At 44.9% G+C, this 21716-nt stretch overlaps 1 protein-coding gene across 6 annotated transcripts in view; it reads left to right on the forward strand.

Moving 5' to 3' along the window:
* The window catches only part of OCA2 (OCA2 melanosomal transmembrane protein), a 163362-nt gene extending 156761 nt beyond the window's left edge, over window positions 1–6601 (forward strand). For 4 of the 6 annotated variants that reach the window (XM_059052638.2, XM_067027488.1, XM_067027484.1 and 1 more), the window contains 2 exons: window positions 5082–5175; window positions 5919–6601. In XM_059052638.2, coding sequence (XP_058908621.1) covers window positions 5082–5175; window positions 5919–6003 — 179 coding nt within the window. In that variant the 3' untranslated portion in view covers window positions 6004–6601. The remainder of the gene's footprint in view (window positions 1–5081; window positions 5176–5918) is intronic. The other 2 variants (XM_067027487.1, XM_067027486.1) reach the window with 2 other exon arrangements.
* The last annotated feature ends 15115 nt before the right edge of the window (window positions 6602–21716 follow it).

The raw sequence follows: 21716 nt of genomic DNA on the forward strand, positions 1-21716 counted from the left end.
ATTTTAATTTGTCTTTCTGTCTGCTGTTCTGATTGGGCGATTGCCATTATTCTGTCTTCTGGATCACTAATTTGTTCTTCAGCATTATTTAGTCTGCTCTTTATTGCTTCTAGATTGACTTTTATCTTGGTAATTGTGTTGTCTTATTTGAATGTTTCATCTTTATAGTTTCTATTTCCTTGTTGCACTGATCTGCATTTCTATCGATAATCTTTCTTAAGTCTTTTAGCATTTTTATTACCTCCTTTTTGAACTCAGCTTCTAGGAGAATGAAGAGGTCTGTTTCATTGTTTGTTCTTTCAGGGGGTTTCTCTTGTTCTTTTATTTATTTGTTTGTTTTCTTGGCCAGACCATACAGCTTGTGGGATCTTAGTTCCCTGACCAGAGGTGAAACCCAGGCCCTCAGCAGCGAAAGCACAGAGTCTTAAGCACTGGACTGGCAGGGAATTCCATTTTGTCTTTTCAACTGGCAGTAGTTCCTCTGCTTTTTCATCTTAGTTAAATTTTTTTTTTCCTATGAATTTAGGAGAAACAGTTGTATACTCTGGTCTTGATGGGCTTTTTTTGTTGTTGTTGTTGTTTGTTTTTGTGGTACGTGGGCCTCTCACTGTTGTGGCCTCTCCCTTTGTGGAGCACAGGCTCCAGACGCCCAGGCTCAGTGGCCATGGCTCACAGGTTGATGGGCTTTTTTTTAGTGAAGGAGTATCCCTCTATAGATTGTGAGTCCAGTTTTTTGGTGTGAGGCCTGTTTTTGTTATGGATGCCTGCCATATCTTTCCTCAGAGTCTGCTGGCCCTTTTTCACTTGATAAGGGGTGTGATTGGTGTAGTGATGCCCAGAGCCTGCACTGGATGTTCGGTGGGGACTTCTCTTGGCTGTCACAGCCCTATCAGGGCAGTATCTGTTTTCCAGTTGTTGGAGTAGAAACCCTGAAGGTCGCATTCTATAAGGCTCTATTGCCCTTAAGTGTGTGCTGTATCCACAAGGAGGTGAGCACTGAAGGAAGTGAGGCCTTTGTGGTCACAGCAGGCCTAAGTGCCACCCATACACCCATCCACAGTTCTGCCCAGAAGCATTGCAAAGGTGCATCCCTTTCTCTGTTTTGTTCATCCCAGACCTATCGCTAAGCTGTCACTGGTGACCAGGGTGTTGTGACTACTATTGAGGTGGTTGTGCTGCCCCTGGGACCTAGGCTGCCTCTATGGTAGGGCTCTCCCAGGGCCTGTCTGTCACAGATCTAGCTCCCAGCTGCATTGTGAAAGGTGGGCAGAACTGGAGCTCTCCCACCGGGAAAGGAACCACTGTGTACACCTCCCCAGCGGCTGTCCACTGAAGATATGTGACTCTGTGGTGCCACCCACCACCTGGTATGTGCGCCAACAAGGTCCACTGCTGCCAGACCTGCACCTGGAACTACCAGTGCTGTGGCCAAGCTCACAAAGCCTGCCACCACCAGAGCCATGCCCTGCTATGAGCATGTTGACAGTGGTGTTCCTAGGGGGACCTGCACCCTGACCTGCATGTGCTGATAATAGGGCTCCTTTGGCCAACCTGTACCCAGCTCTGTGTGTGCTAATGATGGGCTCTGAGTCTTGGCCCAGACTACACTCCAGGGCTCCTAGAGCTAGACCAAATCCTCTCCCAAGGTCCCTCTGTTGAAGCCCAAGTTTCAGAGCCTAGCCACTGTGCATTGTAGCATCCCTGCTCAGTTCATGTTTTGGGGTGGGAAGTGTCACAATGTAGCAGCTGTCAGTGCCAGTCTCTCCACCCTGATTACTAGCAAGCCAGTACACACGCTCTCCTTGCGAGTAGAGTTCAGCCCCCTCCAGTCCGTCTATGTGTCCTGGTAGACCTCTGCGAAGAAGCAGAGGTTCCCAGGGAGAGGGACCACCTGTGTGGTCTTTCCTCTTTCACAGCTCCCTCCCAGTGGCACCGGTCCCTTCATGATGCCTTTTTTTTTTTTTTCTGTGCTGCTCAGTTACATGTGAATCTTTCTTGCTGCTTTGGTTGTATAAGAGATTTCTGTCAGCTTTCAGTTGGTTTTCTGTGAAATTTGTTGTACATGTAGATGTATTTTTGATGTGTTTGTGGGGGAAGGTGAGTTCCACATCCTCCTACTCTGCCGTCTTGATTGGGAGCAAAGGGAGTATTTTTCAATCATTAATCCCCAACACGAGAGAAGGAAAGTGTTGCCTGTTATTTTTAGAGGTCACCCAGGTTCCTGAATGTGACCCTGAATCATGTGTGAAGTTCTGTTTTGTCCAGAAGCAGAGGTCTCCACGTTAAGTCCTGAAGTAGCAATGCTTGGGGTGGCAGAGCAGATGCTGCCCAGCTACTGATGTGTGTGCTCTGTGATAGAGGCCTGCAGGCAGGGCCCTCTGAGGAACATTGGCTTCCGTGTGGTAGCAGACTTGTCAGACCCTGTGAAATAATACCCAGGCAAGATGACTCTGTGTGGAATCTCTCCAGAGCAAGAGTCAGCTGGTTGGCAGGGTGATTGGATGGGTACATTGGTATGTCAACACCTAGCTGGGACCAGTGCTGCCATGAAATTTGTACATTGCCACCTGCTTGGAACCCTTCAAATGCTCTGCATGGCTGTCTACAGAAAGGCCTCAGGCTTACATCATGCAGCCTGAGTCCTACCCTCTATGAGAATGCCTGGTTCGAGTCTTGGGCCCACCCACTTCCTAGCACCAACAAGTCAGCATGTTGCCTCTCTGTGCCTCAGTTTCTTCATGGGGACACTGGGGACCTCAATGCTCAGCCCCCTGAGCATTTTCTCTCTGCCTCTCTGGTCTCACGCCCACTGCACATCTCCCATGTGGTGTCACGCCTTGTGTCTCCACTAACAGGCTCCCTGTGAGCCCTGGAGGATGTGAGCTGATTTCCATGGGGAGTGGCTTACTGGGGTGAGAGGGTGAGCCTGCTTAGGGTTGGGCAGTTAGGAAGAAGCTAATGGAAGTCTGGGGTGGGGGGAAAGTGGGAGCAGAGGCAGATCTCAGAACTGAGATGGAAATCCAGACTCAGTTCTTGCCATAACAAATAGACAAACTTTGGGGATTTTTTTATCTTACAAGTTCTTGCCTTCCGGGTAAGGATGGCTCAGTTGGGTCACAAGGCCATGATCAAGGTGTCTGCAGGATGTGCTCCCTTCTGGTGGCTCTGAGGATGGGTCTGCTTCCAAACTCACTCAGGTTATTGGCAAAATCCAGTTCCTTGGAGCTGTAAGACGGAGTCTCTGTTCCCTAGCTGGCTGTGGCCACTCTAAAGTCTGTCCTGAGCAGGCAGCTTGCGTGTTGGCCTGTCACACCCTCCCATGCTATGGGGCAGCCGTCCCTCTCTCCTTGGTGATGGGCTTGTCCCTCCTGCCCTCCCACCTCCATTGCACCCTTCCTAAAACTCTGGGTGGGTCCATACACTTTTTTTTTTTTTTTTTTTTTGCGGTATGCGGGCCTCTCACTGCTGTGGCCTCTCCCGTTGCGGAGCACAGGCTCTGGACGCGCAGGCTCAGCGGCCATGGCTCACGGGCTTAGTTGCTCCGCGGCACGTGGGATCTTCCCGGACCAGGGCACGAACCCGTGTCCCCTGCATCGGCAGGCGGATTCTCAACCACTGCGCCACCAGGGAAGCCCGGTCCATACACTTTGAACTACACTGAGGAATAGGGGGACTGTCACAAAATGAGGCATCAGAAACACAGTGGCCACAAGCAGCTGGGGCTTGGGCTTGGTGGGCTCGGAGCTCTGGGGAGACCCTGGAGGTTTTTATTGCGCTCTTAACATCTAAAGTCATATTATTGACATGTCAAATATATTTCATCCTTAGAGAAAGCATGTAAATGGATGTGTCGTGCTATTTTAGAAGTTCTCACCAAAACCCCCCTAGTCCAACTCTTACATGGAGTAAAGGCAGGGAGAGTGAGATGAGGCTCTTCGCGATGCTTTGCGCTGGCAGCCTGTGGGCCTGGTGCATAATGAGTCTGACATCCCCCTAGCGGATTGGACGCCTGTGTGTTTCAGGAGAGCGTAAGGACTGAGTGGCGAGGGGACATGTGTGCAGCTGAGCACTCACAGCACACCTGCAAAGGCCTTTCCTGGGTAACGGAATGGGTGCCGTGGTCCTCCTCCATGGAGAAACTCATAGGTCACGTGGTTCTGAGGCTATTTATTCCTTACTTCTCTCTGTCCTCCGTATTCCAGCATGGAATTCTGGGCCAATGTAGCACCGGGGGGCACAGCTTCCTTGGTCCTTGCCCTCCTGCTCTGCTGTCCAGTCTTAGAAAGGCCAGCCCCCAGGCCCGAGAGGGCTGTTGGAAGCTACAGATTTGTGTCTCACCATTCGTAGTCCTCAGCGATGCACAATGCCAGAACTGAACTAACTTGGCTGAGCCTGGGTCGTGCACCCATCCCCAAACACTGACCTCTGCGGGTGGGGGCGGGAAGATGCCAATGGGTTCCACCAAGTAAATTTACCCTTCCCTGAACCCATCTCTCTGTTGGGGGCTGGGTTTGAGTCACATCCTTCACTGTGAGTGTATGCACATAGTTTCCCTGCAGATCATGTGTGCGGTCAAAAAGGCCCAGCCAAAGAGGCATTTTATTATCCTGGTTGTTTACATCCATCTTTCCATTCACCCAAAGGATTTGCTGGTAGGTGTCCAGACCTAGAGTCCTAAAGGATGGTGGTTCTCATCTGAGATCCTACTGCTCTGAAACTACATGTTCTCTCCTGTGGATGTTGACCCTACTTACATTTTCCTCTGAAAGATACGTCACCACGTCCCACAGTGGTTTGCCAATTCTCCTTAACATTTCCTCTTCCCTATCGCATCCAACAGGAGTAGCCCTATTCATAAATGAATTACTGTATTTACAAGCAGTGAATTTATTTTCTGTTTGCCAGTGTTTTTTTTTTTTGTTGTTCCTGCAGATATTTGCACAGCAATCACTTTGGTAGTGAACAGTAATCATCAATCAGAAGCCTGTGTGATGATCAAAGTATCATAGAACAAAAGAGAACAGGAGCCTACCACCAAGATAAACTGAGATTTTATTTTACTGTTTGAATTTTGATTCTAGGTAACGGGACACTGATTGGAGCATCCGCAAATGTGGTTTGTTCAGGAATTGCAGAACAGCATGGATATGGATTCTCCTTCATGGAATTTTTCAGGTACTTTAAAAACTCATTTAAAATTTCTGTTTATATTGTCCCTAAACTTACTTAATTAAAGAATCAGCCACACATACTGCTAAGCACTAATATAAGCAAGTTTTACTGATTAGAGAGACGTTGATATTTTATGTTGTTGTTCCCTTGAAAATTCCAGTGGGGATTCGTGCCTTGACTGCCCATGATGAGGGTACATAATGAGAGTCTGACATCCCCCTACTGGATTGGCCAGCAAAATATTTCATGACTGAAGGGAGCCAGGAATATTGCAGCCTGGGGGCAGCCTGGGAGCAGGCAACTCTCAGGAGGACAGTGCAGAGAGGAGGCCCTGGATGGGGGAGAGCAGCTGATGCCAGCTCCTGCAGAGGAGGACGTGCTCTGAGGGAGCCGGGTCCGCTCTGGGGTCCTGGCCCCTACGTGCTTGTGTTCATATGGCAGCACTGCATTTTGGATGCAGGAACTGGGCAGAATAGACATTGGTGGTGCCTGTAAGATGGTGCTGCCAAAATGAACTGACACTCATTTGGGGGATACAATGGAGGATATCTAATGGAGGCACACATCCGTATCATCTAGGCTGAACCCAACTTTTGATTTCTAGAAATACAAGACAATTACCTTTATGGATATACAAAGCTTGTAAGGCCACATTCTTTTGCAATAACATAATATAATAATGAGTCCAGATGTCACAGTACTCTGCAGACACCAGACACCATAATCCACTTCTCTTTGTGTTTCAGGTTGGGCTTCCCAATGATGATTGTCTCCTGCATGGTTGGGATGTGTTACCTCCTTGTTGCTCACGTCGTGATAGGATGGAATTAGTAGATATACAATGTGTGAAGACTGAGGGCATCTTGACCCGTCACCAACATCAGTAGAATACTACCCCAAAACCACTCTTTGGAGAAGAAAAGGTGCTTACCGTGGGGGTGCTCTGGAATGGACACCTTTGCCATCCATATTCTTATTTGGGTGGAGCTGGCAAATTGCGGTAAATACAAGATAACTTACATAAGATTCTACTACAGGAAAATATGTATATCTCAAAATACATCTAGCTATGCTCTGTAGGAAAAGACACAAATTCAATAATTCACTCCAAATGGCTTGTGTTGTTTAAATATCACTTCTCCTGAGGCTATCAATAGTTTTTCTTCATGTAATCACTTTTCATATTAAAATAATGAGCATTCAAATTGTATACCCTCTTAATGCATACTTTTCTTGGGAAGGGCATACAATTTGTAAGGAAACATTATATGTATTAAAAAAAAAATACTGCCCTTTGACAAAGGGTCTTAGAATTTGTTAGTCTCTTACTTTTTAGTAGTTTACATTATATAAAATTGCATTTTATTCATTAATGTTTTTCTCTGAGTTTTTAAGTCATCAATTAAAAGTCCAGATATTTGACTTGCAGAAATCGTAAGTGCTTTTTAAAAATAACATTTTAAATATTTACCAACCTGGAGTGATAATCTTCAGTTTTGAAGATGGTGTATGCTATTTCTATCAATTACCCCAAAGCATGGTCAATACATTCAACTCTGCACACCTGCTGGACTCCAGTGGTGCAGTCAACGCTTACTAAATGCTATTCTTTTGTGGAACATTAAACATGAAGCAAGGACAATGAGAGCAAAGAGCAAGAGGGAGCTGGGCTTCAGCTGAGGTCTCATCTGCTCTGCTTGATCAATACCATGGCTATACCTCAGACAACAAACCTCTTCTTCAGTTTCGGTCTACTGGGTGTGATACCTTGAGGTGAGATTAAGAAAACGAAGATGTTTACTGGGGACTCTGCTCAGAAGCAGTAGTTGTATAAAGTATCTGATTTAGAAACGTTTAAGATCCTCAGGGCACCAAGAACTAAAATGTAGGAGATCCCATTTCTGTCCCTGGAACCCTCAGGGCAGGTGTACCCTTTCTATAGTTTAGAGTCTATATTTGTAGTGTCCTTTAGCTTCATGAGCTATCTTTGAATTTCTTGTCAGCAAAAGTGACAAAGAGCCCCATTTTTGTTTTAAAATCTGGGTTGAGGAAGTCACAGAAACTGCATGTGCACCTGACTCACTGCTCGTGTGAAGCCCTCGCTCCCCAGTCTTTCCAGGAAAGGAGCCCTGCCAGCATTCCAGCTCTGCTTCCTTTTCATGTTGCCTCACTGAAGTTCGATGCCCTGAGTCCTTCCACCAAAAGGCTTTGTTTTCTCTTTTCCCACATATTTCCATGCCTGGAGGTGGTGTTGGCACCTTCCTTGTGCCCAGATGCTGCTCCTAATTCCTGTCTGTTCTCTCCTCCCTCAGTATCTCTTCCGCCGTGGTGTACAACCTCTACCTCTCCTCCCAGTTACCACATCTCATTCTTTTCTTTTTTTTTTTTTTTTTTTGCGGTACGCGGGCCTCTCACCGTTGCGGCCTCTCCCGTCGCGGAGCGCAGGCTCCGGATGCGCAGGCCCAGCGGCCATGGCTCATGGGCCCAGCCGCTCCGCGGCACGTGGGATCCTCCCAGACCGGGGCGCGAACCCGTGGCGTCCCCTGCATCGGCAGGCGGATTCTCAACCACTGCACCACCAGGGAAGCCCTAGATTTTTTTTTAATGTTTTTATTGTGTTTACATAACATAAAGAAATTCTACTTAGGGCCTCAAAAATGTTCTTGCACAAGCACTGGGAAGATACCTTCAATGTCTTCTGCAGACATTTCTTCTTGGTTTTGGTGAAGATACATTTCTCCCTTTTGTGCTTCGACCTCACATCTGCTCGTGGGTGTTGGGCTGACTAGCACTGTGTTTCGTCACAAGGTGCAAGAAGAAAACAGTGTCCCATTTTGAAGGGTCTCACCTGTGAGGTCTTTATGGACATTTGTGCTGCCACTCAGAAAGGGGCTTAAGATTTCATAATCGTCTGCAGACATATGCTGAGGAACACAGATACAGAAGGAGGGCCACTGTTGTTGCCATGCTCACACAAATGCTGGAACTGTTCTCTGAGGTCCTTCTTGTCCAAGGAAGCTGCCGAGCTAATCTTGCAAGGTGAAACACATGACAAAGCCAGCCAAACCTGGGATAAGCGTCTGAGGCCCTGTAGGTGGCGCCAAAGTCCAAGGAACTCTCACAAAATTCCAGCAGGCTCGATTTCCTCCAGTCTTTAAGGACACTCCTCATACTGTTCTGGAAGTCCCAGAACCAGCCCTGTGATAACTGGACTGGGAACCTTTTCCCTTTATTGATTTCAAAAGGACCTGGGCAGAGATGAGAAGAGTTCCATACTTATCTATTAAGTTCATCTGGTGTCCCTGTCATTTAAGGCCAGTGTTTCCTTATTGGTTTTCTGTCTGGATGATGTGTCCACTGATGTAAGTGGAGTGTTAGCGTTTCCTACTATTACGGTGTTACTGTCAATGTCTCCTTTATGTTTATTAATATTCTCTATATATATTTAGGTTCTCCTATGTTGGATTCATATATTTACCATTGTAATATCTTCTTGTTGGATCAATCCCTTTATCATTGTGTAATGTCCTTCTTTACTTCCTGATTTGTTTAAAGTCTATTTTGTCTGATATGAGTATTGCTACCCTGGCTTTCTTTCAATTCCCATTTGCATGGAATATCTTTTTTCCATTCTCTCACTTTCAGTCTGTGTGTGTCTTTCAATCTGAAGTGGGTCTCTTGTGACAGCATATATACGGGCCTTGTTTTTGTATCCATTCAGCCACACTATGTCTTTTGATTGGAGCATTTAGTCCATTTACATTTAAAGTAATTATTGATAGGTACATGCCTGTTACCATTTTACTAATTGTTTGGGGGTAATTTTTGTAGTTCCTTTTTGTTCCTTTCTTCTTTTGCTCTCTTCCCTGGTAATTTGATGACTATCTTAGAGCTATGTTGGTTTTCTTTCTTTTTTGTATGTGTATCTATTATAGATTTTTGGTTTATAGTTACCATGAAGGGTGTTTGTGTGTGTGTGTGTGTGTGTGTGTGTGTGTGTATATTTAAGTCTCTTAAGTTTAAATGCTTTTTTTTTTTTTTTTTTTTTTCGGTATGCGGGCCTCTCACTGTTGTGGCCTCTCCCGTTGCGGAGCACAGGCTCCGGACGTGCAGGCTCAGCGGCCATGGCTCACGGGCCCAGCTGCTCCGCGGCACGTGGGATCTTCCCGGACCGGGGCACGAACCCGTGTCCCCTGCATCGGCAGGCGGACTCTCAACCACTGCGCCACCAGGGAAGCCCTAAATGCATTTTAATGATGCTGCATTTTACTCCCTCCCACCATGTTTACTATTTTTCACTTCATATTTTACATCTTTTGTTTTTTGTATTCCTCAACTACTTATTGTGGATATAGATGATTTTACTACTTTTGTCTTTTAACCTTCCTACTATCTTTATACCTTTTCTGTATATTTACCTGTATCAATGAGATTTTTCCTTTTGTAGTATTTTGTAGTATTTCTAGTTGTGGCTTTTTCTTTTCCACTTAAAGAAGTTTCTTTAACATTTCTTGTAGAGCTGGTTTGGTGCTGCTGAACTCTTTTGGATTCTGCTTATCTGTAAAATTTTTCTTTCTCCTTCAAATCTGAATGAGAGCCTTGTTGGGTACAGTAATCTTGGTTGTAAGTTTTCCCCTTTCATCACTTTAAATATATTGTGCCACTCCCTTCTGGCCTGCAGAGTTTCTGCTGGAAAGTCAGCTGATAGCCTTATGGGAGTTCCTTTGTATGTTACTTGATGCTTTTCCCTAGTTGCTTTTAATATTCTCTTAAATTTTTCCCATTTTAATGACAATGTGTCTTTGTGTGGTCCTCTTTGAGTGGATTCTATTTGGGACTCTCTACACTTCTTGGACCTAAATGTCCATTTCCTTACCCAGATTAGGGAAGTTTTCAGCTATTATATCTACAAATATGTTCTCTGCCCCTTTCTCTCTCTCTATTCTTCTGGAAGCCCTATAATGCAAATATTTGTGTGCTTGATGTTGTCCCAGAGGTCTCTTAAACTGTCTTCATTTCTTTTTATTCTTTTTCATTTTTTCTGTTCAGTGGCAGAGATTTCCACTGTTCTGTCTTCCATTTTGTATTCTTCATCTCTGTTTGGTTCTTCTTTATGTTTTCTAACTCTTTGTTAATAACTTCTAACTTTGTTCATCCATTCTTCCCCCAAGTTCTTGGAACATCTTTACAATAATTATCTTGAACTCCTTCTAAGGAGGATTGCTCCACTTCACTTAGTTCTTCTTTCTAGGGTTTTGTCTTGTTCCTTCATCTGGAACATGTTCCTCTGTCACCTCACTTTGAAAATTTGTTATTTTTATTTCTATGTATTTGTTAAGTTGGTTATGTTTCCCAACCTTGGAGAAGTACCTTATGGAGGAGATGTTCTATGCAGCCCAGCAGCACACTTCCCTCTGGTCAGCAGAACTATTTGCTCTAGGGGTGCCCCCTATGTGGGCTGTGTGGGTCCCTCTGTTGTGTTGCACTCACTATTGTGGGTGGTCTGGCTGGCCCCAGTTTGGTTGGTTGCCAGGCCTTGCTTTGTGCAAGGCTGTGAGGTCATAAGGAGGCTAGCTACAGAGCCCTGGGGCATCCTGGGGCTAGTGCTTGCCCACTGGTGAGGCAGAGCCAGGTTCTGGTGTGGGTGATTATGGGCCCAGGAGTCCCAATCTGGTGTTGGCCTGCTGTTGGGTGGGGTCAGTTCCTGACATGGCTGACTGCAGGGTCCAGGGTGTTCCAAAGCTGGTCTCAGCCTGCTGGTGGATGGAGCTGGATCCTGGGCCAGATGGCTGAGGAGCCCAGGGGGTTCTGGGGCTGGTACTGGCCTGCTGGTGGGTAGGCTGGGTCCTGAAATGTCAGGCTTTAGGGTTGGAGTGGTCCTGGCACTGGTGCCTGCTTGTTGTTGGGCAGGGCCAGGTCCTAGGGCTAGTGTCAGCTCACTGTTGGGTGGAGCCAAGTCCTGGGGTCTCTGGCTGCAGGGATTTGGGGGTTCCAGAGTTGATGTGTCAGCCCACTGGTGGGTGAGGCCAGGGTCTAAGGGGTCCTGGGGCTTGTGCCTACCTACTGAAGGGTGAAGCTGGGCATGAGGCCAGTGTCAGCCCACTGGTGGACAGGGCCAGGTCCCAGGGCAGCTGCTTGCTCAGGGGGTCTTAAAACAACTACCCTGTCAGTGGGTGTGGTTGTCTCCCTGCCCAGCTGGTTGCTTGGCCTGAAGTGTCCCAGTACTGGTGCCAACAAGCTGATGGGTGGGGTCAGGTCTGAGCACTAACAAGCTGGAGGGAGGGTTCCAAGATGATGCTTGCCAGCACCAGTGTCCTCATGGTAGAGCAATCTCCTGTTACCAGTGTCTGTGCCCAGGGGGAGCTGCAGTTGCCTCCTGCCTCCAGGAGACTCTCCAAAATCAGTGGGTATGTCTGACCCAGGCTCCTTTCAAATTACTGCTTCTGTCCATGATCTTGTGAGATTTTGTGTGCACCCTTTAAGAGTGGAGTCTCTATTTCCCACAACTCTCTGGGTCTCCTAAATGTAAGCTTTGCTGGCCTTCAAAGTGAAATGTCTGGAGGCTCATCTGCCTAGTTTAGGACCCGCAGGCTGGGGAGACTGATGTGGGGCTTGCACCCCTTACTCCTTGGGGAGAACCTCTGCAATTGTAATTATTCTCCCATTTGTGGGTCGCCCATTTGGGAGGATGGGTCTTGACTACAACGTGACTCTGCCCATCCTACCCTTCTCGTCCTGGTTCCTTCTTTATATTTTTAGTTGTAGAACATATTTTCTGCTAGTCTTCTGATTTTTCTTATCCATAGTTTCTCTGTACCTAGTTGCAATTTTGGTGAGCCCATGGGAGAATGTGAGCTCAGGGTCTTCCTACTCTGCAGTCTTGTCCACTCTCTTCCCTGTGTGATCTTTCTTGAATTCCAAGAGTGAGTGGCCAAGCTCTGATCTGGCCCTACACTGCAGGCACAATGGAAGATTTCAGCCCCCCAAAACCGTAGCTGATGATGTTGCTAAGATTTCTGTATCTGCATAACCAGGTCTCCCCTCTCCTGATTTCCTGTCACATCTTCCTCACTTCCTTGAGTCCTGGCTCTTAGTGTCCTAATGTCCTCAAGGTCTAGATTTCTACTAACAAGCTGCTCAAGGCAAATTACATTTTCTCCAACGCACTACTCAAAATCATTCCAGCCGCCACTATATGGAGGCCAGTCTGTCATACAGAGTGAAGTAAGTCAGAAGGAGAAAAACAAATACTGTATGCTAACACATATATATGGAATCTAAGAAAAAAAAATGTCATGAAGAGACAAGGGGTAGGACGGGAATAAAACACAGACCTACTAGAGCACGGACTTGAGGATATGGGGAGGGGGAAGGGTAAGCTGGGACGAAGTGAGAGAGTGGCATGGACATATATACACTACCAAGTGTAAATTAGATAGCTAGTGGGAAGCAGCTGCATGGCACAGGGAGATCAGCTCGGTGCTTTGTGACCACCTAGAGGGGTGGGATAGGGAGGGTGGGAGGGAGGGAGACACAAGAGGGAAGAGATATGGGAACATATGTATATGTATAACTGATTCACTTTGTCATAAAGCAGAAACTAACACACCATTGTAAAGCAATTATACTCCAATAAAGATGTTTTTAAAAAGAAGAATATTTAACACTGTATGATCATTTAAATATAAGTATTATATATATTTTTTAAAAACCTAAAAAAAAACCACCCATGTATTATCTCACAGTTTCTGGGTCTTGGGGTCCAGATGTAGTTTAGTTAGCTCAGTTTATCTTACCACTTCTCATATCACTCACCCAGGTTCTTTGGCTATTGCCAGAAACGTCAGCTCCTTGCCACATGTGCTAGTTGTGTAAAAGAGAGGATTTAAATAAGTGCCTTCCATCATGAACCACCTCATGTTCGTGCAATGGCATTTGGGGCTGCAAAAGAAGCTCCTTGATGTGTCTGTAGTTTAGATGAGACAGCCCACATCGATATGTTTTTCTGTGGGAGTATAAGTGGGTTACATCTTTTGGAATGACAATTTATAACAAAAACATTTTAGTATTTCATTCCCATTGATCCAGTAATTTCACCTCTATGGACTAGTCCTGGTTCACCAGAAACATTGGAATCAACTACACACCTAACTGCCGGGAATAGTTAATGGTTAATAAACCTGGAGCCTCTGCGCTATAAAATAATACCAAATCATTTAAAAGTCATCCACAGGACTATTTTTAATTACAAAAGAGAAACATGATATAATATGAAGTATAAAAGTCTTAGGCCACCTACTTAAAGCAGAATTCTTCAAGGGTAGGACATATATTTCAAAGTGATCACTGTGGTTATTTCTGAGTAGTGCAATTAAGGGTCAGTTTTACTCTCTCATCTATATGTTTCTATAATTTCTATACTTTTATGGAGTGGTACATGATATATGTGTGTGTATGTGTATATATGTGCATATGTCTATATATTATATAATAAAGAGATATTTTAAAAATACAAATGGAAGAACAGCTTATAAGTGATAGATTATATGATTACTAGTGACAAAACTTAGTAAGTCTCACGGAAAAAATGAGGAGGTAATACTGTGGCATCTATGAAAATTTACCACAGAAACAACAGGATGATTTTATGCCTGCTGGATATGGAATAGATGTTTATTTCAGGAAAACTTATGGCAAAGGTTTATACTGTGGTTACACAGATACATAAAAATGCTGACAATATATTAAGGTAGTGGGATTATTAATGATTTTTTTCTTTATATCGTAAAGGGTACTATTAAAGCAATTTTGTGATTAAATTGCTTAATTTTGATAAAGGTTTGTCCTATGTTTATTCTTTAAGCAAATTGCTATTGAGGAATGTTAGAGGAACTGAAAGATCATTATGGCCAATAATTAGGAGGGAACATGGGAACTGAGAAAAGGAGGAGGAAAAAGAAGATTGTTATTTGTGTTAATAAATGCTCTGGGACTCTGGAAGGCAATTTAGAGGATTTGAGGAAGGGAAGTGATGTGATGAAATTTGTGTTTTAAGTTCACTCAAGCAGCAGTACATAGAAGAAATTCAGTGGATGAAAGCAAATCATGCCAGCGACACCAGATGGGAAATTTTGCAGTTTTCTAAGTAAGGCTGATGGTGGCTTGGGATAAGGTGGCGGAAGAGGATGGCAAGAAGTAGACGAATGTGAGGGGTATTGAAAAAGGTGAATTGATAAGACATGGTGATTGTAAACAACTCTACACAAATATGTGGTGCAAAAATAATTTTTTGAAAATAAAAATTGTACTTGGAGACACTAATTTGTGCCTCTAGTGGAAATGGTGGTGCTAATGGAAGGCACTTACCTTGATCCTGGGTCTTTTTTTTTTTTTGCGGTGTGCGGGCCTCTCACTGCTGTGGCCTCTCCCGTTGCGGAGCACAGGCCCCGGACGCGCAGGCCCAGCGGCCAATGCTCACGGGCCCAGCCGCTCCGCAGCATGTGGGATCCTCCCGGACCAGGGCACGAACCCGTGTCTCCTGCATCGGCAGGCGGATTCTCAACCACTGCGCCACCAGGGAAGCCCTGATCCTGGGTCTTGATGAGATGGTTGTGGGTGTCTATTTTTTAAAAAATTAATTAATTAATTAATGTATTTTGGCTGCATTGGGTCTTCGTTGCTGCACGCGGGCTTTCTCTAGTTACGGCTAGCGGTGGCTACTCTTCGTTGCAGTGCGTGGGCTTCTCATTGCAGTGGCTTCTCTTGTTGCAGAGCACGGGCTCTAGGCGCATGGGCTTCAGTAGTTGTGGCACTCAGGCTCAGTAGTTGTGGCACACGGGCTTAGTTGCTTTGCGGCATGTGGGATCTTCCCAGACCAGGGTTCGAGCCCATGTCCCCTGCATTGGCAGACGGATTCTTAACCACTGCGCCACCAGGGAAGTCCAGTTGTAGGTGTCTAAATAAGATCCTTCCCATATGAGTACAAGGAAGAGAAATGTTTTCCATCCTTTTCTTTTCCTGGACTTTGGAGACAAATGTTTCAAAACTATGGACCTGACTAATTTGTTGTATATTCCAAGGCTGTTTGAAAGGAAAACCAGGAAAAGAATCTGATGTAATGATGGCCTGCTATGAACTAGGACCTCCATTTATGTAGACAGCAAATGTCCATCGAATGCCTTAACATTGAAGTTACATCATTTAATCCTTACAGCAGCTTTGTGGAATAACCTATACTACCTCTATTTTACATGTGGAGAATGACACTCAAAGAGGTTGAGCAACTTATCTAATAATAATAATAACAACACAACAATAGTTGCAGTCATAAGAACCAGCACCTCTAAAGCAATACATGAGATATATACTATTATTATCGACGTTGACAATTAAAACCGAGGCATACTTTTGCCTCTTGCTGAAGGTCGCAGAGTCAATAGATACCAGAGCTGAGAGACAGATCTGTTTGACTCCAGACTTCATGTTATTAGCCTTTACAGTGGTGGCTCTCAAAGAAAATCCCTGGACAAGCAGCACCAGCATCCCCGGGAAACTTGGAAATTGTTGGGCCACACCAGATCTCTTGAATCAGGGACTGTATTTTAACAAACCCCCTAGTGATTCTGATGCCACCACCTACTATACTATACTATAGCATCTCAATAAATAGTATATAGCAAAAGTCAGAATTTTACCCTGGTCTGTCCAACTCCTAAGTCTATGTTTTTTCACTCTGATCAATGAGAAATTGCTAAAATTTAAATCCTCTGAAGGCAATTTCACAGCCCATGAGAGACAACTTAAAGAAAGAGAGAAAAAGAAAACAATAGCATTTTACTTGCATGTCATGGTTTGAGACAGTTTATCAGTTTGGAGACTCACACAGTTAGTCTTACAAATTGTGGTTTCCGTTTCATTTCTCATTATTCTGCATTTTAAAAAGATTGAGAAGTAGTGTGAGGAAGGGATCCGATGGGGATAGATGAGTGGCAAGGAGACTTGAGACTGTCAAGTAACACGCAACACCTAAAGGGCAAGGTGGGACCACAGGGCGTGAGCAGGTGACAGATGAGGAATAATGCAGAGGAACTAGAGTGGGATGTGGAAACCAAATAATTTTGGAGAGAGGAATAGAGCACCATAAGAGAGAGGGAGAATTTGGGAGTGACACCAGCCTGCTAGCTTGGATGAATGGGCAGGGGGAAAAAAAGCTTGAAAAAGCATAAATAGGGCTTCCCTGGTGGCGCAGTGGTTGAGAGCCCGCCTGCCGATGCAGGGAACACGGGTTCATGCCCCGGTCCGGGAGGATCCCACGTGCCGCGGAGCGGCTGGACCCGTGAGCCATGGCCGCTGAGCCTGCGCGTCCGGAGCCTGTGCTCCGCAGCGGGAGAAGCCACGACAGTGAGAGGCCCGCGTGCCACAAAAAAAAAAAAAAAGCATAAATAAGTTCAAAGTGGAACTGTGGCCTGTGGACATCCAGTTGCTGCTCAGAGGACTCTCACTCATCCATCTTCCAACAGATATTTCTTGAGCATTCTCATGTGCTTTGTCTCCTGCAAAACCCCCAAATCCCTGCCCAGGTATAGCTTACACTTGAATGAGAGGAGATAAAAGTAAGCAATAAACATGACAAGTGAATTATCTGGTGTGTTAGAAGGTGATGAATGTTATAAGGAAAAAATTAGTGTAAGGTAAGGGAATTGGGTCTGGTAGGGAAATACCTGGGTGGCAAATTTAAGTGGGGCACTAAGGGTGGGCTTCACTTGGAAGGAAACCACTCTGAGCAAAGACTTGATAGAAGTTAGGAGCACTCCAGACAGTGCTGGCAGGCAAAATACAGGATACCCAGTCACATCTGAACTTCAGGTAAGCAGTGAGTAATTTTTTTCATGTAAGTATGTCCCATGCAGTATTTAGACATAGTTATATCAACATTATTTGTTTATCTGAAATGAAAACTTAACTGGGCATCTTGTGTTTTTGTTTGCTAAACCAGGCAATCTGACACCAGGCAGAGAAGATAGCCCATGCAAAGGCCATAAGAAAGGAGTGTGCCAAGGAAAAGCAAAGGCCAGGGTGGCTGACTTCATGCAGGTGGGGATGGGGTGGGCATGTGGGCTCCTGAGGCCTGGCCGGGACACCATGCGGTTGTGGCTTCAGCAGGAATAAGATGGGCAGCTGCTGCAGGTCTGAGGGCGGAGGGGTCTTAAACTGCCCTACTTGTTAACAGGATCACTCTGGTTGCTGAGTGAGACTAGACTGTAGGGGAGAAAGGGAGGAGGCAGGATGACCTCTGGGTGACCTCTGGAAAAGGGACTATGTGCAGAAAGGTGGGTGGTCAAGATTCCTTAGCTTTTCTGTACTTCCAAAGAATATTGTAAATTTAAGAATAAAGAAAAGGAAGACACTGGGGTTGTTTGTGATTTCATGGGCAATTGTCTGGTCTGTCTCAAATTAGATGGTAAGCTCCTTTAGACAGAGACCAAAATCTCCTCTCCAGGAGTCTGCAAACACTTTTTATAAAGAGCTAGGTAGTAAATCTTTTTTAGGCTTGACAGACCAAGAGGGAAAAATCGAAGATATTAAGTATACACTTGCATGACAAGAGAGAAGACAAATTTCCACAAGATCTTATTGACAAAATTTGAAATATAACTGAGCATGATGTTTTCTGATATAGGAACACTAGTGAAAAGAATGAAAGTATTTGGGGGATAACATTTTGCTTAGTTGGAGTTCAGAGTTACTGTTTCCTATCATTGAAATTGATTGCAAGTGTTCATCTGTTACTGCTGACCTGTAATGAGATTTTACATATTTTACCTCTGAAAATGCTTTTTCACACAGGTAAGTACTGACAAATACTGATCCCTAAAGATATGGTATTGAGAGTATTTATCACTTGGAAGGGCTTTATAGAATTCTGCTAGATTCTCCTCTTGATATTTTAGCATGACACTGCAGATTAATCACTTCCAATCGAAATTAAGCCCCTCTATTTGCACAGGTAAATGGAGTTAGAAATAAGGACATTTCCTTTGCACTTTCACTGAAGTCCAAGAAAACGTTAGAACTGTAGTTTCAGCTCAGAACATATGCCCACACAAATTTGTATGGGTTTTAATTTTTCACAGGAGGTATATAAAGCAACTTGCCTTTACTTGTGATTTAAACATTAGCTGTTGTCTAATTGACTTTACTACAGTATAAGTTTCACACGTAAGCTCTATTTTGTCCTATAGTTTTAGGTTGATTTCATAAGAAACATTATCAAATCTGTAGCCAAAGCTAATTTCTTAATTCAACCAATGTTTTATAATAGTGATTGAGGGTGATTCTTCTTATTCAGAAAAAATTCAATTTCTGAGTCCTGAGCTCAAAAAAAAAATCGCAATAACACTTTACAACTGCTAACCTATTGAACTGCTGTGTGGTTGAGCAAGTTAGGATATTCAGTTTCTACTGGTTAATAACACATGATAGATCCCAATATTTTCTGCAAAGTACCTGCTGTTGAATAATAAAATGAACAACCATTTGCTTTAAAGGGTTTACATTTTCAGAAGCTTTGTTAAGTTTGTCCAACTAAGCCTTTTTCTGCTCCACAAGTGTTTTTACCATCATAAACTGTAAAACATCTTAACAGTTTCCATCAGGTTGTACTGAATTATTGTTTCCTGAACCTCTTTGAAAATGTCCCTGCTACACACACACACACACACACACACACACACACACACACACACACGTTACAGCCTAATTCTTCAGGCGCTTCAAACTCAGTATTGGTTTCTCAAATAAACAGCACCCGGCTTATCAAGCAACACCGTTAGTCTTATCAGGGGCCAAAGAATACCACTGGAAAACATTTGCCTTTTTATAATTGGCTGTTTTTGTTGTTCCCAATGTCCTCAACTCTTCAAGAAACTGTTACAGCTGAAAGATCAATAGTCTTAAATAAGTTTATTTTCAGCTACTGCAATAAGTCAGTTGAATTAACTCACCATCAGTAAATGACTTTTCTTGTCCAACACTTGGAAACTTACTTTAGGTGCAGCCTCGTTTTTATTTTTGTGAAGAAATTCTGCTATGATGAATTATTTCATTTAAAATCTTCCGGGCTTCCCTGGTGGCGCAGTGGTTGGGAGCCCGCCTGCCGATGCAGGGGACACGGGTTCGTGCCCCGGTCCGGGAGGATCCCACATGCCGCGGAGCAGCTGGGCCCATGAGCCATGGCCGCTGAGCCTGCGCGTCCGGAGCCTGTGCTCTGCAACGGGAGAGACCACAACAGTGAGAGGCCCGTGTACTGCAAAAAAAATAAAAAATAAAATTTTCCAATTTTTCTGGTCATTATCTTCCTGGCAGTGGGGAATGTTGTGGTGAGTGCTTATTCTGGTAAGGTCAACACATATTTTATTAAAAGTTTTAGCCTAGTTGCTGTTGCATAATAAACACAGTGTTTTGCCATTTAATTGGATAACAAAATAATCCACGCTTCAATGTGCCTTAAAAATAAAACATGGGGCTTCCCTGGTGGCACAGTAGTTAAGAGTCCGCCTGCCGATGCAGGGGACATGGGTTCGTGCCCCGGTCCAGGAACATCCCACATGCCGCGGAGCGGCTAGGCCTGTGAGCCGTGGCCACTGAGCCTGCGCGTCCGGAGCCTGTGCTCCACGACGGGAGAGGCCACAGCAGTGAGAGGCCCGCGTACCGCAAAAAACTTAAAAATAAAAAAAATAAAAATAAAACATGAAGGCTTTCTTGGTGGCGCAGTGGTTAAGAATCCGCCTGCCAATGCAGGGGACACGGGTTCGAGCCCTGGTCCGGGAAGATCCCACATGCCGCAGAGCAACTAAGCCCCGTGCTCCACAACTACTGAACCTGCGCCCTAGAGCCCACGTGCCACAACTACTGAGCTCGTGTACCACAACTACTGAAGCCCGCGCACCTAGAGCCCGTGCTCTGCAACCAGAGAAGCCACCGCAATGAGAAGCCCGTGCACCGCAATGAAGAGTAACCCCTGCTCGCCACAACTAGAGAAAGCCCGTGCGCAGCAATGAAGATCCAACATAGCCGAAAATAAATAAATAAATTTAAAAAATAATAATAATAATAAAACAAAACATGAAGTCTACTTTTCTTTGTTTTGACATGATGGGCAAGTATCAATAATAAAAGTAAATACAATGTCACAGTACATGGCACTGGGACAGATGTCTAGTTATAACCAAGTTGATGTAGTTTTGAGTGCACCAGGCAGCTGTTTAAAGTGAAGAGTGCTCCATCCCATCTCTGTCTCAGTTACCCAACTCTGCCCAGTCAGTCGTGCTGAAGCAGCCAGAGACAGCACGTAAATGATGGAGTATGGCTGCTTGGAGCAGCCTGCATGTGCAGTAAGGAAGGCTCCCCTTCCTCTTCTGTGCCAACCAGCCACACCCACTCCAGCATTTACTTGTTGACTTTTTTATTATGGCCAGCTGACTGTGAAGTGATACCTCATTGTAGTTTTGATTTGCATTTCTCTAATAATTAGCAATGTTTGGTGTTTGTTTTTTTTTTTTTTCGGTACACGGGCTTCTCACTGTTGTGGCCTCTCCCGCGGCGGAGCACAGGCTCCGGACGCGCAGGCTCAGCGGCCATGGCTCACGGGCCCAGCCGCTATGCGGCATGTGGGATCTTCCCGGACCGGGGCACGAACCTGCGTCCCCTGCATCGGCAGGCGGACTCTCAACCACTGCGCCACCAGGGAAGCCCTGATTAGCAATGTTGAGCATCTTTTCTCATGCCTGTTGGCCATCTGTGACTTCTCTGGAGAAATGTCTATTCAGGTCTTCTGCCCATTTTTTGATTGGGTTGTTTGTTTTTTAAATATTGAGTTGTATGGACTGTTTTTTTTTTTTTTTCGTTATGCGGGCCTCTCACTGTTGTGGCCTCTCCCATTGCAGAGCGCAGGCTCCGGATGCATAGGATCAGTGGCCATGGCTCACGGGCCCAGTTGCTCCACGGCGTGTGGAATCTTCCAGACTGGGGCACGAACCCGTGTCCCCTGAATCAGCAGGCAGACTCTCAACCACTGCACCACCAGGAAAGCCCTGGACTGTTTTTATATTTCAGAGATTAAGCCCTTGTCAGTCACATCACTTGCAAATATTTTCTCCCAGTCCATAGGTTGTCTTTTCGTTTTGTTTATGGTTTCCTTTGTTGTGCAGAAGCTTATAAGTTTGATTAGGTCCTATTTGTTTATGTTTGCTTTTATTTCTTTTGTCTTGGGAGACTGACCTAAGAAAACGTTGCTGTGATTTATGTCAGAGAATGTTTTGCCTATGTTCCCTTCTAGGAATTTTACGGTGTCATGTCTTATATTTGTCTTTAAGGCATTTTGAGTTTGTTTTTGTGTATGGTGTGAGGGAGTGTTCTAACTTCATTGATTTACCTGAGACTGTCCAGCTTTCCCAACACCACTTAATGAAGAGACTGTCTTTTCTCCATTGTATTTTCTTGCCTCCTTTGTTGAAGATCAGCCATTATTTCTTGGAGTCCTTTTT

Source organism: Kogia breviceps, chromosome 2, assembly GCF_026419965.1.
Source record: "Kogia breviceps isolate mKogBre1 chromosome 2, mKogBre1 haplotype 1, whole genome shotgun sequence".
NCBI lineage: Eukaryota > Metazoa > Chordata > Mammalia > Artiodactyla > Physeteridae > Kogia > Kogia breviceps.